At 44.7% G+C, this 17,765-nt stretch overlaps 1 protein-coding gene across 2 annotated transcripts in view; it reads left to right on the top strand.

The window, feature by feature from the left end:
• The window catches only part of cadm3 (cell adhesion molecule 3), an 81,006-nt gene that overhangs the window by 55,324 nt on the left and 7,917 nt on the right, over nt 1-17,765 (top strand). For both annotated transcript variants that reach the window (XM_034614002.1, XM_034614001.1), the window contains exons 5-7: nt 1,293-1,430; nt 12,268-12,438; nt 13,011-13,101. In XM_034614002.1, the coding sequence (XP_034469893.1) occupies nt 1,293-1,430; nt 12,268-12,438; nt 13,011-13,101 (400 nt within the window). The remainder of the gene's footprint in view (nt 1-1,292; nt 1,431-12,267; nt 12,439-13,010; nt 13,102-17,765) is intronic.

Below are 17,765 nucleotides of genomic sequence, written 5' to 3'. Positions count from 1 at the left end.
GTGCTTTAAACTTGCTTTAAACTTTTAAATTGAAGGACATTCTCTTCTCAATAGGCAGCAAAATCATGGGATACTTAATATGTGGACCTCAAGTACTGTTACGAAGGTTAAGTTTATGAAGGATTTTATCATTTTATTTTTGGAATAGTTTGTCTCTGTTCAGCGTTCGTGAGCTATCGCTGTTATTCGGAGTAGTCGTGATAAGAAAGAGTCCAGCGTTAGTGCAGTGGATCGTTAAAGATCCGATCAGGCACAGTAAAGATCTGACTCATGTTATCATGGAGGTTTCCTGTGAAATATATTTCACTAATGGCATTTTATAATAAGTTGAGACCATTAGCAATGAATCATATTTCCCAAAAATGTATAAACAAACCCATTAATACACTTATACATTAATGTATTAATTGTGGTTTTACTTATATAAGTCTGCAAATAAAACTTATTTTAATTTTGTACAATTATTTTTGATTAATTGATTATCTTGATCTATTATTTCTATAAAATGACTGAATATACAGTTTCTGACAGTTCAAGGTTATTGCATGAATTCAAATTGCTCGTTCTGTTCAAAAGTCTGAAGCCCAAAGATATTCCATTTATTTCATATGAGGAAATAAAAGTTATTTCTGAGAAGCTGGACCCAGAGAATGAAAAGATTGATTCTCAAAACAGCTGCTGATTAAGTTTTTCTTTCGACTTCTTTCTTTGACAGTGAAAGAATTATGTTTCTGATTTTCCACTGTTATTGTTTGGTTAAATTTAGGCATAAGAAAACGCTTGGATACTGGGATATTTTGTAGGAAATTTGGTGCAAACAACAAACAGCCATCCAGTCTGACGGTGGTGGGTTTGGAAATGAAAGACGACGCTGAGCCTCAGTCCTTTGGCCTTTGTTTTAGAGACAATCTTAAGTGGTCACTTGTCAGCAAACGTTTGGAAATGATGGTGACGAAGGTCTCGGTGAAAACGTGCTTTACAGAAAGTTGAGCTACTCTGCAAAGACTGTGAACAATTTTCGGTGCCAATCATTGCAAGCCTCCGTCATTTCTTTTCCTCCAGCTGCTTTTAAAATTGACCAAATAAACTCAAGTCTGTGATATTGAAGATGCTGTGTCAAACTGTTAAAATATATATATATCTTTTGGGGTTTATTTTTTATTCCACCGAATTCGACGCAGCCCAACTTTGCAGCAAAACTACTTCTGGCTACAAGGTTGAGCCCTTCAGCATAAAAGTTTTCTCCCGGCGTCTGTCCCGCTAACTCTTTCTGTTTCTTAATCTCTCTCCAGGTGTGCCCGGTAACCCTCAGATCTCCGGCTTTGAGAATGCAGTGCCAGAGGGGGGCAAAGTCACCCTGACCTGCACCAGTACCGGCAGCAAACCCCCCGCCAGTCTGATCTGGTACCGTGGAGACCAGGAGGTGGAAGGTTAGAGATACAGGAAATGTGTGTGTGTGTGTGCATTGTGGGTCAGAAAATGTGGTGTGGTGAGGAAGTGCATTGGTGAGGTTATGTGAGTGTGTGTGTGTGTGTGTGTGTGGCTGCAAGATGTTCTTATGGATGCAGGGACGTGGGTTTTGCTTGTCTACACGTGTTTGTCTCCGAAATCAAGTGTCTGTGTGATCCTGCATGGTGTATGAGGATTCGTGTGTATGCTTATGGACATGTGCAAATTTGTGCACATATGCCTCACGTGTCAGTAACTGTGTGTGTTTGTAGATTTGTGTGTGTGAGGATGCAGTTTGTGTGTGTGTGATCACGCTGTGTGTTTTTGTGTTCTTGCCACATTGCCTGCTGTCTCTCTGTGTGCCCTAAACCTGTGCCCGCAAATATGTGTGTGTGTGTGTGTGCAAGTGCGAGGGCATGCTGCTTGTGTGTGTGTGAGTGTGTGTGTGTGTGTGAGTGAGTGCAGAAACATGCTGTGAGTGTGTTTGCATATTTGTGTTTGTGCCCTTCATTCCCTTCACCATGTCCTGATCCTGTAAACGTGTGCCCATGCATGTATCCAAGGAGCCGCGCATATGTTTGCTTTTATTGTTTTGTGCGTGTCGATGCAGAGTTTATTCCTGCAAGCGTCTGATCTGCAACTGGGGGGGGGGGTGAACACAGCAGAAAGCTGGAGATAGCATGGGTCGGATCTAACCGGGGATAAGGACAGAATCCAGCAATAAAAGGCAGGGCGGGAGCGAGGATGAAGGGATGAGGTCGACAGAGAAACAGAGATAGAGAGAGCTTTGCATGAGGTCAGAGCGACTGGTCTTTTGTTACAGATAAACGAGAGGAGCGAGCAGGGAGGAGAGAGTGAGTGCAGACGAGAGAGGAAGTCAAAAGAGGACAAATTAACCAGCTTCTTTTCTCACTGATAAACTGAAAAAAAACGTCCAGGAGACGATTGGCAGCTTGTGACTCACAACGCTGATCCTGGCAGCGGCGAAGTTTCTCCAAATTACAACCGTGTTTTCCAGTAAACCCACCTGCTTCTCGCTGCCTCATCAGTCAGAGGTTTTCCGTTTTGCTTTATCGAGCAGAACAAACACGTTGGAAGTGTTGTTTCTGTCGCCCTTTCGCTCCTTCCACCATCTGCCTCCACCAGAAACTCTATAAGCTTTAAGCTATGTCTGTAGCGCGCGAACAGCGACCTCTGTCTGTCTGCACGGCTCCCCAGCTGTCCTGCCAAATCCCACTCTGTGTAAACCGCAGTGTTTAGACTGGTGGATCTTCTTCGCAGAGGCCCTTTCTACTGCAATTATACTAACATAATGTGATCTTATGATAATGAGTTATTGATGCAAGAATGCCTCACTCAGGCTTTGTAATGCAAAAATGCTCACGGCCCATCTTGTGTCCTCATGCCTTGGCAATGTAACTATTTGCTATAATTATGGATTGAAATGAATCGAAAGAATGGACTAAAGCTGCAAAGAGGGGGAATGGGAGAGCTGCCCGTCTGAGGACAGATTAACTTTTTGTTACCGCCGAGCTAAAAAAAGGAGACAACAGGAAAGAGGGGTGTGGGAATTTGCTTTTTGAAGAGATTGGATTCCTGTTTAAAGGGACAGTTTATTCAAAAATACTAAAAGCATTTTTTCCTCCCAGATAGTTTTTGTATTGTTTGTCCAGGTTGAGATATGTTGGGATATCTGTCAAAAGAAATCAACAACTCTGTGTCTGTCCACAAACAAAGTTTTGATCCTCTGGAGAAATTACAACTTACTGTTTAGCTTATATTAGAATTATCCCAGGTAAAGAAATAGTCCTGTCCCGTTATAAGTACATCTGCTTTTCAAAATGTACAGTACATGCAGCACTAGTGCATTCAGTGCCAGTTCAGAGTAGAGGGGCCTTTACGAAGCAAGATGGAAAGAGAAAGGGAGCTGGATGGTGATTTCAGGCAGGAAACCAAAGTTTTCTCCCGTCGCAGACCTACAATTAGTGTTCGTTTCCTTTTCCCTATAACGAGAGGTTAAAATCTACTGAAACGATCTGAAATAACGTTCATGGTCAAGCAGTGGGTGTACAGGGACAAATCCTGGTGGGACGCCACATCAGTGGGACTGTGGACCATCACAAAATGTTCTTAGGGGCCCTCTCTGTCTCTTTGCTATAGTGCATGAGAATGTGCCGTGTCATGTCTGGGACGGTGGTCACTGACCAAACACAGGTAAATTAATCAATGTGCATTAACTTTCTAAAGTAGTGCACATATATGAACTTATTATCAAGTTAGAGTTTCAAGCTTTATTGAAAGAAGTTTAAGCAGAGATCTTGACTTCTGCTCCCCTGTATGGGATCCTACTCGTGTCATAATGCAACTTGTCAGTGACTCTTCCTATTTCATGAGGTTTGCAGAATATTGCAGAATAAAATTATTTTTTATGAGGCTGGCATCAAACTGAATGAAATCCTGGGTTTTGCTGAATCAACGTTCTTGCCTCTAAAGTGACGGGGACACTGGTTCTTGTTTTTGTTATTTGTGTGAACTGCCCCTTTAAAAGGAAAAGTGAGACCGGACCAAAATAGAGTCAGACAGAGAGACGTTTGAAGGATATCAACTGGATGTGAATGATGGTTTGTTCCAGGCCTCGCCCAGCCGTCCTGACATCGCTGAACACCAATCAGTCATTGTTAGCACGCACACGCACGCACACACACACACGCACACACACACACGCACACACACACACACACACACACGCACACACGCACACACACACACACGCACCTTCGATTTGATACCCAAACACTGGTAATGAACAGATGACAATCACGCACAGACTGTCACACAGAGCTCATCTCAGGCAAGATAACGATAGAGCACCTCAGGTCAGTTTGCTGTTATTGTGCTTCTCATTCCTGCAGTTCTTGTCTGTGTGTGTGTGTGTGTGTGTGTGTGTGTGTGTGTGTGTGTGTGGTTGTGTGTGTGGTTGTGTGGTTGTGTGGGTGTGTGTGTTGGAAAGATGAGCCCATAGACTGCTGCTCACCACTGCTTTGCTGACAGCTTCACTGACAGTAAAGGAAAGAACGAGAGATGGAGGAGGGGGGTGAGGGTGACACAGATGTAGAGTGTGTGTGTGTGTGTGTGTGTGTGTGTGTGTGTGTGTGTGTGTGTGTGTGTGTGTGTGTGTGTGTGTGTGTGTGTGTGAGTGTGAGATGCCTTGTATCAAGAAAGTGACAGTGAGGGGCTGCTGAAAAAACAGAGAGCGGAGAGAGAGGGAGTGAGTGAATGAGCGTGCATGCATAAAAATAGAGCGAGGATACTGAGAGAGCGGTGGAAGCTGCAAAGAGCAGACAGAAGAGAGAGAGAGAGAAAGAGCAGTGGGGGGAATTAGGAAACCCACAGAAGATGGTAGCCGGGCGGCTTTGCGGCTGGGTGGGAGCACAGATTGTGGGGAGAGGATGAAGCAAAGGGGGACCGGCTGCAAAGAAGAGGGGACTGGTGAGCGCAACAGGAGAGAGGGAAGAAGAAGGATGGAGAGGCTGATGAAATGGAGAGAGAAATCCGGAAAGAGGATTTAGATAGAGGGAGCGACGGAGACGAGGAGAGCAAGAGAGAGTGCAGGAAAGGGAGTGGTAATTGAGAAGAATGAAAGGCTAAGAGCTTTGAAGACTGTATTAGTTGTACTGTGTGAAAGGGCTATGGATCATTTAGTGACATCGATGTATTGGATTGGGGATAATGGGGATTTATGGTGGCACTTAAAACCATACGAGCTGAATACCGGCCCAAATTGTCATAATGCGGGACGTGGGGCGGATGGCGAAGGGTAAATGGGCGTGTGTCCATACGGAGGTAACGCAGGAGATGAGACAGACTTGGACGGCGGTGGAATAAAAAAAGCTCTGATCCTCGGCCGAACACAAAGACAAAATACTTCTCTGCAAGTCCCGACTTTAAGATTCTGCTCCAGTAAAAGTCCAGAATCCGATAACTTTGGATCAGAGTATATAAAAGTAATACTACTACTAATAAAGGAGAACGGCTCCTTTGAGAATCCTTTATTAAATACATTTGTCATATTGATCATGTAATATCAGACATTTGCAGCTTTGAGGGACGGCGTGTGCACGCCAGATTGAGAGGATTACAGCGTCAACAGAAGAAACTGTCTGGATTTGTCGTTAACACCCTCTCAGAAATAAATAATTGAAAGTCAATCCAGCCACAATTACAGCAATTTGGGAAGTGGAACAATTCTGAGGCCGTAACGCTAATCTTCCTTATTGATTCCCCCGTCACATTTTGTTATGAATCGATTCACATTGGTCAATACGACGTCAGGGAAATAGTAGAAAATCTTAATCACAAGTTACAAAAGCTCAGAATGACGTCTTTAAATAACAATAATCACAATGGATTTTGTTTGAATTGCACAATGTGACAGAGCGAGTTACAGAAAGGATATGATAACAGACACATAAAGGAACAAGGAAATAAAACAATAACACAGATAAGATCAGTATCTACATTTTTATTGTAGAGAATAGTAGAAATATTACAAATGGACGTAAACTGCAGATCCTGAAAGTGAAGCCGATGCCTGAAACCTGTATTCTCTCAAATGACCAGCAGAGAGCGACACTTTGTATAGAAGTCTATGATTTATAAAGTCAGTTAATTTAATAAATTTCAGTCCCATTTAATGTCAAATAGTAGATATGCATTTGTGCACGGATACCGCGTGACTGACAGCCGGTAACCGTCCAATGGGTGCAGGTCGCAAGTGTTGGTGGGCGTGTAGTGTCCTGGAGCTCTCGAGTCAGGCTCCACCCACATCTCTAAATATGGTTACTTCTGGTTTCAAAAAATCCAAGATGTCAAACTTGAGGCTCACACCAGTGGGTGACATCACGGTGAGTCGCCACTTGAGCTAAAGTGGAATTAGACTTTATAACAAAATGGAAAAACTTACTGAAAATAGAGACGAGGATGAAAATCTGTCCTCCCAGCTTTGTAATCCAGTAAAAGGACTAATGAACTCTTTCCTGAATCAGATGACCTCATATGAATACTGGAATCACACTTCAGTGCTTTCACTGGGCCGTAATCCGATTAGAGCCTAAAAGTGATGACTGCCTTGATTATGTTTTTTTAAACCCTCATCCAGTGAGAGGCTTCTGCTGAGCAGGCAGAGCAGCGCTAAGCCGTCCTTTACCTTCTATTCACAGATACACGTCTTCACACCTCCGAGATGCCGAGTGCAACCGGAGTTTGAGCTCTCGGTGCCCGAGCGGCTCCACGGGAGTAGCTGGGGGTTAAGTGTCTCGTTTGGCTGGCAGACATGTTGAATATTAAGGAGGAGTTTTACTCACACGTATCGTTTGCTCTCCCCACACACGTCCAACTGGTCTTTTCCCACTTGTTTTCCATCCAGAATCAGGCTGCAGGGGATTATTCAGGCAACGTAATGATCTTTATCTGTTAGCGAAGGATAGTTTAGTTTGTAAAATGTCAAAATATAGTTTAAAATTCAACACAATCAATCAGGCATGGCAATAATTTCTTAGAGGAAATACGTGTTGCTTTCCCTCGCAATACTGTTCTTCTTCTATTCCTGCTGAGCCACGTGTAGTAGAGTGAAGCTCGGGCCACTTTCTTCTGTCAGAACCCGTCACAGCCCGAGAGAAAACTACCCAAGCCCGACCCGGACCCGACAGGCGTCTGGCTTTTTTGTGTCTGTATCTGACCCCGGCCTGATGCAGTTAATACAAGCTGCGCCCCGTCCCTGTCGCAAAACATGTTGCGAGAGAGAGAAAGCAAAAGTAATCCTCGATTCCCTTCGGGGGGGGGGGGCTTTGTAAGTTTCACATTCAAATCAAAAATGTGTTTCTCCTCGGCTCAGGTGACTGTGGGGAATCCCAATTCATCTAAACTGCTTTATTTTGGGTTATTCCACACAAGATATAACACGTCTAAAAAGGTTTTTTACGAGACTAATCAATTAATTGACTTATTCCTTCACCTCTGATCCGGCCACAGCTCCTGAAAGAGCCCAACGTGCTGCACGCGGTAATTACTTCATCCATTTTTTGGGGGGGATTCTCCGAATATGATTATTTTATGGTGTATTGTGCGCTTGAGGGCTGAAGCGTCAGCAGCACCAGCACCTCATCTGCATCGCATCACCACCGGGGGGGAAGTTATTCTCACGGATGTGGCGATCGCCCACCTTCTCGTTCTAGTCGTAGAAAGTTTTATAGAAAAATGTGGGCACGCCATTAAATTTTCAGTAAGTGCTGGAGTATCGTCAAGCTTCAATATTTAAATAAGGAGAACACTGCACTTCTCGTTTACTAATTCTGGAAAAATATAATTGAATATTAATATATATATATATTTCATGGTTTATCAGTCATTAAAACCATAACTGATGATGTGATGTTTTTGTAATGATTTTATAATTTGTGAACTTTGTAAACTTTGCAGATTATTTGATATTTATGAATCATATTAGTAAAGTGTCACATCACCATGTAATAAGGCAATGATATAATAAACTAATATTAAATGGACCGACATGATGAGTTGAGGACGGAAAGTGAATCGTGGTTTGTAGATAAATTAATTAATCAAAACTAAATACACTGTAGTTTTTAATGGATTTAACCTGCAGGAGACTTTATTTCTACCTCTACAACGTAAACTGTAAATAAAAATGGATGAAGTGTCTCCACCTCCCAGATAATGATCGTTGCGTAGGACCCTGGTATCAAAGTCCAATCAGCCTAAGCTGTCAATCACGATGTTTTTACAGCGTCAAACAACTAATTGAAACCAAACTCATCAGAACATGAAAACTTTTACAAACATCCACGTCATAAAAACCAAAACCTAAACCAACACCGTCTTTCAGAAGATTCATTTCACCTGTGGTTTGATTTAATTAATTTGGTCCACGTCCCATCTGCTGAAACGGGAAAAGCAGAAACAACATGCGACCATCAGACGTGTTATTCCCTCTTAAAGACGACGTGGGGAACGAGTTACACGGTAATAATTGGCGTGTACGGTTCTATGGAGCAGTATCAGCATTCATCCACTCATGTATCCGTCCGCCTGATGAACACTTCTCCACTAAACGCTCCACTATGTTCATTAGCTCGTCTCTAAATTTGCCGTTTTCTGTTGAGTAGATAGTTTACAGCAGGTTTTAATTATACCTGCCCATCAGCTCAATTTAAATAACATCCAGCTATGCACATAGATTTCATTTTATTTGTCCAGGTGCTGAGATTACCCCCCAGAAATAGAATTTGAGTTTTCGTTGCTCACAGCACTGAGAAATTATATTTTAAATTAAGATTCCCCCACCGTTTCCAGTAACAACTTCCTGGCTACTGTGGCTGATCCACTGAAATACACATGGGGGGAGCAATATCCCCCCGTATTCAAAATAAAAACTCCCAGGACAATATTTCAGTTGAGAGATGTCACTGCTAAATTGTCGAATACATTTTTCAATTTAACGCTATCCTGCAAGGTTGGAGAGAAATACATGTAGCTCTGAAATTGGGTAAAAACAAATCTGCATTTTTAAAACATGCACGATTTGTTTTTCTTAATTTAAATGATCCGACCTTTTCAGATGTAGACTCTATTCATTTATATGTAGTATCATAACACGGCCTGTTACTGCTCTCATGGCCAAATTGCTTGTTGCTCCGCTTGCAGCCGCTGACACGCACCTCCGCCCTGATGATCCAAAAATGAACTGAGGATTTGTGAATTATGAATAAATGTGCATCACTGCCGTCTTGGGAGAAAAAACACTTAAAACTGACTGAATCTTATTTTTTCCCCCCAGTAATGAATGTGTGGAGCCGGCTCCCGTGACCCCTTGGGCCTGAAAAACGTATTAAAACTCAATTGTATGATTTCGAAAAAAAATAGTGTACACAGGAGTCGGTAAGTAAACAAACCGGGTTTCTTCATTCCCTAGTCTGTTTTTTGCAGATCCACGGTCTTTAATAAAGGCGATAGACTGTCTGTGTGTGCAGAGGGAGAGAGAGAGAGAGAGGGAGAGAGAGAGAGAGAGAGAGAGAGAGAGAGGGAGAGGGAGAGAGAGAGAGAGAGAGAGAGGGAGAGAGAGAGAGAGAGAGAGAGAGAGAGAGAGAGAGAGAGAGAGAGAGAGAGAGGGAGAGAGGGAGAGAGAGAGAGAGAGAGAGAGAGAGAGAGAGGGAGAGAGGGAGAGAGAGAGAGAGAGAGAGAGAGGGAGAGAGGGAGAGAGAGAGAGAGAGAGAGAGAGAGAGAGAGGGAGAGAGGGAGAGAGAGAGAGAGAGAGAGAGAGAGAGACGGGGGCACAGTGAGAGACAGACAGTGACGAAAAGACTCCTCTGAGTGGCATAGGATTTTTGAAATGCTCCTGGAAAGTAAACTAATTTTCTCCGCAGGTCAGAGGACTGGTTATGGTAATAAAAAGAGAGATGTCATTAGATTCAGTGGTATTTGAAGAGTTCTCTGGAGGGGGGGGGGGGAGGAGGAGACATCTATAATATCTGTGTGTTTGAGTGATTGTAAAAGTGAGACAGAAGAAAAGACGTGTGTGTGTGTGTGTGTGTGTGTGTGTGTGTGTGTGTGTGTGTGTGTGTGTTTTCTAACCAGCTTCCCCACTGCTATCTCTGTCTCCTCTGTGTATATGTTATTCATGAGCTTGACCTACATGCGCTCCTGCTTGTGTGTGTACATGTGTGAACCTGTGTGAACCCCTGTGTGTGTGTGTGTGTGTGTGTGTGTGTGTGTGTGTGTGTGTGTGTGTGTGTGTGTGTGTGTGTGTGTGTGTGTGGGGGGGACTCCATGCAGGAGAAAGTGATAAGGTTCTGGTCCGCCCTCCAAGATTCACCAGCCACTTTCACGCTCCGACCGCCCAGTTTGATATTCCTTACAATAGAGTGCAATCTCCGGATGACAGTCTCCACTGTGTTTATGCTTTCACACTCTGTCTGACTGTGGCGCCGCCGCTGCCGCTCAGCCCCACTTACACCTGCTCCTCCTGTTGGGATCCCGCTCAGACTGCGGGCGGCTGCCAGAAAATTAAAAAGGAAGGGGAAACAAAAGCAAACAGCGAGACGAGCTTTTCTTATGAGAATCTGTGAATATTATAACACGGTGAAAAAACAACAGACCTGTTTCATAACTCTAATTTAAGAAAAAATATGGTCTGCAACAGATTGCAGTTAAGATGCTGTGGATTCTCTTCACTTGCCAGAGTTGAATTCTGTTCTGTGGTATTATACCCTGGGAAATAAAAGTTATCTCCTAAGCAACAGCAAGGGAGAGTCCGAGGAAAAGTTGGACTTAGCAGCGTTAGAGGAGCCTCGCTCGTCCCTTTGGTGTCCGTCAGCATGGAACATCACAGACTGGCCTGGTTAGTAAACATGAGAGCGCTGTGTGCAGTTTACTGATGTTACATTTCAGGGGCTCCGGGTACCGCGAGGGAGCTCAGACCCCTGTTCGGTTAGCGCTCACTGCCATTTGGAGCTGCTGACATGCAACATTGACTTTTGAGGATCGCATGAAGTGGCTTTGAGATTGAAATTTTTCTTTAGAAGTTTTCCCATGATCCAGGAGGCTGCTGCAGGACGTTAGACTGAGGGAATATGAGAAGTCGTGCTACGAGAAGAAACTCGTCTTGTTTGAGCCCCTTAAAAATTTAGTCAGTTCAGGAGCATTGCAAAAAGAACAAACTCAAGAGATATGAATCAAAAATAAATGTAGTGTCTCTACTTCCTCCCGTTGTAAAAGAATGATGCCAAAATATCCAGGATAGGGATCGTGCTGGGGGGGGGGGGGGGGGGGGGGGGGGGGGGGGGGGGGGGGGGGGGGGGGCCACGGCACCAAGGTCCGGCTGACTCATGCACTTGACCAATCGCAGTCCAAGCTGTCAATCATGATGTTTTTATAGCATCAAGTAACTACTTAAAACCAAACCTGCAGGAAAAATGAACACATGTACTTTGATTTAATTAATTTTGTCCGTGTCCCATCCGCTAACATGGATGAGACGGGATTCATGACATTAAACAGACAAATTCAGAGATATGTGGTTATTTCCGTTAATTGATTAATAACAAAAATCTATAAAATGTATCATTTTCTTCTCACCGTCAGTTCAAAAATCTAAATATATACAATAATTTACATTCATATATCATAACGAAATGCAGCAGATCCTCACGTTTTAGGAGCTGGAACAGTTTTGGTTACTTGATGTTTATCAGTAGTGAATTTGTGTGGAGGGACTCATCAATAACCCTTTTGCTCAAATCACATGTCATATGTGGCCAAGACCAAGAGAAGAACAAACATCTGAGTCATGTTTCTCCTGCAAGACCTTGTCACCTTGCAGACAAGATGTGGAGCTGCAGGTTTGACGTGATGGGACGTCTCCTTGAATATAACTATATACATCACCGAATGAGTCAGCAGGGGGAGAAAGAGAAAAGGTGTGATATTGCTGTAAAAAGTGCAGAGATGCGATTGTTACACCTAAAGTGCACGTGGCGTATCATGGCAGATGCAGAAGGGCACGAGGTAACTGCACAAAAGGCATTTTTCATTTAATGGGAACAAATGGGGGTCATTGCACCTCTGTACACTTCCACACCGTGAAACCACCTCATCCTAATTACTGTAAAGGGTGTGTTTCTCCTTCACAGCTTATGTGTTGTGTATTTATTTTGTCACTGCCGGTTAAGACGCAGACGCCCTCCCTCCTCCTCCTCCTCCTCCTGACTGTCCCCTGCTCTTCTCGTCCCTCTTCACCTACAGGGCGCCCAAACGATGCGGAGCAGGTCCCCGACGACCTCACATACAACGTGAGCAGCGAGCTGACGCTGGACGTGAGCCGCGACGACGACAAGGCCCTCATCACCTGTGCCGTCGACCATCCGTCGCTGGCCCCCGGGGACAAGAGGAGCGAGCAGGCTCTGCGGGTGCTGTGTGAGTCAACTGGGACATGTGGGAAAGGGAGGAGGGGGGGTCAGCGAGAGAGGTAGAGGACAGGAAATGTAAAGCAGGACCTCGGACTGGTTTTCATTTCTCCCTTGCTCCTCTCTTTATTGAGCAGTACATGCACATCCCTCCCCTCCGCAGTTTGATCTCTGCACCGGCAATTTCACATTAGCTCCCTGTAATAATGACCACACAGGAACTTAACCTTCCTCTGCGTGTGCACTTGCCCAGAGTTGAGTCAGAGCGGAAAAGGAGAGTTATCATTTGAAATGAAACTATAAATGGAGCCTCGCTGGACTCTGTGCTGGTGCTGCCACCCAGTGGGGGGGGCCGCGGTACTGCGTCGCCGAGGGAACGTGATGCCGTTGTATAAGCAGTTATGTCATTGTGGGAGGCAGAGGGATGGTGACGCCTACAGGAAGCAGACGGGACTAGAGGGAGACGGGGATGAATGAGGGGCTTTCTCTCTATGGTTTAAACTCATGAATGTTGTGTAACGTTACTGTGTGTGTGTATGTGTGTTTGTGTGTTTGGGTGTTTGTGTGTTTTCTCTTCCACAGATGCCCCAAACGCAGAGATCCAGCCTGAGAGCGATTTGCCCAGAGAGGGGGAGAAGTTCTATCTCAAGTGTGTGGGCAACAGCAACCCAGAGTAAGAGACACACACACGCACACGTGAAAGAAGTACACAAACATGCAAACACACTGTCTCTGCGCTCACACACCCTCGCAGCATGTGTTCACACTTGCACACACACACATATGCAGGCACAGGTGTCAGGACACTCACAGAGACAGCAGGCAATGTCACATCTCATTTAAAGAGCCACGATTATCGGTTTGTTTAATGGTATAAAATACAGATTTTAAGGGGAATAAATAAAAGTTAACTACTTCTTAACGGCATCCTTTAAAGCATATGCGTAAGTTGTATTACAAAAAAAAAAAAGCAATAATCACCTTTCCAACATTTCCAGGCAGTTTGTGATATCACCACTTCTCTGCATGTCCGACTTCTTTTGATTAATTTATGGGATGTTAGAGGATGTTGAAGTACAAATATACACCAGCTTGATGTGGAGCTGTCAGTCTCAGCTGTCAATCATGACATTTCACTCCCATCTAATAGCATCAAATAACTAATTCAAACCTTCAGAAACGTGGACAAACATCAGTGTGATAAAAAAACCACCTCAAAACCACAGAAAACATCTTTGCCAAAAATGAATTTAACGTGCAGTGTGTCTTTTAATTTTCTTATTCTTATGTCCCATTCACTTACATGGAGGAGGCAGAGTTTATAGCCAGTATTGCAGCCAGCCACCAGGAGGCGATCAAGCTTGCTTGACTTCACTTACAAGGAGCTGTCATGTCATCTTTATATACAGTGTGTGCGTTTGAAGCCTTCTCGTGTTCTCATGTAATCTGTCACCTTCACTTCATCCAGCTGTGATTTCTTGACAGTATTATTAATAAACCTTAGTGCGTGTAACACAGCAGAAAAAAACACTAACGCTTTAATTGGCTGCGGCTCCGATCGACAGTGATTGAAACGTGACACACATGAACGTGGCAGACGGCTCCAGGTGAGAGGGCGCCTCAGTCGAACATGACGCAGCTGCAGTTTAAAGAACCTGCGTGCACACCTGCAGATTTAGCTGTAAAAGATGTAATAGATAAACCTCTTGCATAGAACTTGGCCCTTTGTTTCCTCCAATAAAACATATTTATAGAAGCCTTGATTCTCACAAACAGATCCGGTCGGTTTGTAATCAAATCTTTTACCATTAAAAGGTTTCATGACATATATTATTCCAGAGGCTTCACACTAGGGTTAATGAAATACGCACATATTTTAACACACCCACATTTATTTACTGAATGTGTGTCAAAATACTTGGCAGGTACGCAATCGTAAAACAGAGGAGAGAAATCCTTAAATAATGCACAGATGGGCGACATGTGCAGACACACAGCAGCGACACACACTCACACACAGGGACACACTTGTAAGCACTCACACTTTAACGTGTTCAATTCCTGACACCTTCCTGAGAGAGTAGTCACTTGTTACAACACGACACGCACACGAGCACACTTAGACGCAGTTAACGGGAAAACACCTGCTCGCATGTTTCGCTGATACGCCGTGCACACGCACACAAGCAAACTGAAACCATGCGTCTTAAACCCTGCCCACACAAGTGCACTCCTTCCCCTGGCCTTTCTGCATTATAGATGAACCTCCAGCCAACTGCTCCTATTGATCCACTCCCTCCTCCTCCTCTTCCTCCTCCTCCTCCTCCTCCTCCTCTCCCTGCCTCCCTCCATCACCGTGTACCTCTCTCCGCCGCTGTGTCACTCACAGCTCGCTCGCTCCGCTCCGTCTAGTCACGACGCCTCCCCGCCCTGCCCATCATCCTCCTCCTCCTCCTCCTCCTCCACCACGTCCTTCCCTATAACTCTCCTCTATCTCTCCTCGCACCTTTTCCCCTCTAAACATCCCCCCATCCCTCCTCCTCGTTTTCCCCCTCCTCCTCTCTCCTCCTCCCCCCCGCCCATGTCAGCTCGTCACAGCACTGGCGAAGGAGTAAGACCAGCCAGTTAGTTTGATTGGCGGCTGGAACAGATAGGAGGGGGGGGGGGGGGGGGGGGAGAGGTGACTGTCATCGAATGTACACGCTTTTACAGGCAGCGTGGAATGAGTCGATAAATTATAGACAGGAGAAGAAGTGAGGTATGAACACTGAGCTGATTCAATTCCCAGGGCGACTTCCGATGCTAGAAACTGTTTATTTGTGGTACAATTAGACGCCGTGGATGAAAGCGTCCATTTAATGAAGGACTGTATGTTCTGTATGGGAAGTGATCCGGCTCTGTGGTAATAAATAGATCCGTGCAGTTACAAATGGCCCCTGCCGGCGCACGGATTCAGGGTTCAGCTCCCACGGGGATCGGCCCATTCTAAAAATGTGCTTAACTCACATGGAACACGGAGCGAGCTTTGGATAAAAGCAACCGCACAGTGACAGAAGGCCGTGTGCAAACAAAACAAACAACCTAAATGAAAATATGTGGCTACGGAAGAGGAGAGACAATGAGGGGAAGGCAAGGTGGCGAGGGAACGAAAACAAACCAATAGGAGAGAGGGGTTGGGGGGGGGGGGGAGCGTGGGCGGAGGGGAGACAGAAAGATTTGGTGACAAGCAGCGAATGACTAAGACAGATAGAGGGAGAGCGAACAGGAGGACGCTAGTGTGAGAGAGAGAGAGGAGGGGGGGGGGGGTGCTCAGTTATGTGCACCGCCGCTTGTGGAAGAGCTATTGTCCAATCACATCAGATACAGGTTACCCCCTCCACAGCTGTCAGTCAAAACCCAATCACCGTGACAACACCTCTCCTCCGACACACCCAGTCACTCAGCTCCCCCTCTCCTCCTCCTCATCTGCCCCCCCCCCTCCCCCAATCAAACTCAGTATCCTCTTCCTCTCCTCTTCTCTCCTCTAGTTTACTTTCTTCTCCTCTTCTCTCCTCTCATCTCTTCTCTCGTCTCCTTTCCTTTTCCTTACGTTTCCTTTTCTCTTCTCACCTCTTGTCTCCTGTCATCTTCTCTCCTCTTGTTTACTTTCCTTTCCTTTTTATCTCCTCTTGTTTACTTTCCTTTCCTCTCGTCTCCTCTCCTCTCCTCTCTTCTTCTCTTGTCTCCTGTCTCCTGTCCTCTCCTCTTTTATCTTGTCTCCTTTCTTTTCCTTGTGTTTCCTGTCCTTCAATTTTCTCTTCTCTTCTCTTCTCTTCTCTTCTCTTCTCTTCTCTTCTCTCCTCTCCTCTCCTCTCCCCTCCCCTCCTCTCCTCTCCTCTTTATGGTCACATCCTGTCTGGTTCAGAACAATAACTTATGGTATCACATTGCGTTCAGTGTTTCCTTGACGCCTGATGGAAGGAGCTCTCCAATAGAAGAGAAAGGGGTTTGTGCTTCACATTCTATTATATTTCTCATTATTCAATCAGGACGTCAGGGGAGCGCTCGCCATCGCATCACATTTCCTCCCTTGAACTCACTTAACCAAGTTAAACTCCCTAAGACTGTTCTCTTAACACGTTTGCAACTAGAAGCCCTTGCATAACTTTGACTGATTGCGTGCAAGCTTCTTTAAGTGTGCAAGGTCACGGCCACGGATAGAAAACAGCAGGTGACATTCACCGGGATTAGGATAATCTGCGACCTGTTGAAGGGTAAAGCTGGATATGTTCTGCACGTCTCTTACTGTCAAAGAAATCCCACGGAAAGGCAACAGTGAATTAAAGCCGCTAACCAGGATCGCCTCTGCAGCCAGAGCCTGATTAGCTTTATTCCTCTGTGCCGCGGCGCTTCGGTGTTGTCCAAAAAAAACTATTAAAAACACATCAGTGAGCCACATCATTGCACTCGTGTGGGTAACTGTCTGCTCTGTCTGGAAACGACGCTGATGAGAGTCAGAAGATAATGTAGCTGAGACACGGGCTGTAAAAACCAACACGGTGCTGGAAATTCAACTGAGGAGACGTCATTGTTCCGATATCGATTAGAGCCGATGTTTAATTGAGACAGGATGTTATATCAGTATTTCTCTCACTCTAGTGTTTATATTTGTTTTTACCTCCACTAAGGACGTTACGGTTTTATTGGTTTGTCTGTTTGTTCGGGGGAAATACACAGAAATACTGAACTGGATTTTATTTAAACTTTATTTAAAGAGTTGGGTTTGACTTTCTTTAACTTTTGCGTTCAGCAAGAAGAAGTATTCTCTATTTGCTGTTGTCTCCATCAAGGAGGCCATGTTTTCATCTGGGTTAGTTTGTTTGTCTGTTAGTTGCAGGATTATGCAAAAAACTACTTGATGAATCACGTGCACATTAACTTTTGGTGCAGATTGGGATCAGGGGATTTTTATTTACTTTCTTGAACATTGAGACACGGGGCTTATTTTGACGTTTTCGCAAAATTCCTGCAGAGAATGAATCTAGATCTGATCTAGATGAAAGAAAAATCTGCAATGTCAAGGGGACTGATATTTATGAGTGTGAGCAATTCAGTGCAGATCCATATAAAAATCTGCATCTATAATTAAAATGTGATTTCATGCTGGGGGCTGTTGGGTCTTGTCGGAGGCTTGAGCTCTACTGGGAGCCTTTCTAGTTTGTGAATGTTACAGTTCTGCAAAGTTAAGTCTGTAGTTGACCAATCACAACAGAGTGGGTCAGCTGGCCAATCAAAGCAAACTTATCGGGAGGGGGGGGCCTTAAAGAGACAGGCGCTCAACCTGAAGAGAGGAGCTTC

Source organism: Hippoglossus hippoglossus, chromosome 17, assembly GCF_009819705.1.
Source record: "Hippoglossus hippoglossus isolate fHipHip1 chromosome 17, fHipHip1.pri, whole genome shotgun sequence".
Classification (NCBI taxonomy): Eukaryota; Metazoa; Chordata; class Actinopteri; order Pleuronectiformes; family Pleuronectidae; genus Hippoglossus; species Hippoglossus hippoglossus.
The sequence above is the reverse complement of the archived record's forward strand: the minus strand, read 5'-3'. Positions and strand labels throughout refer to the sequence as shown.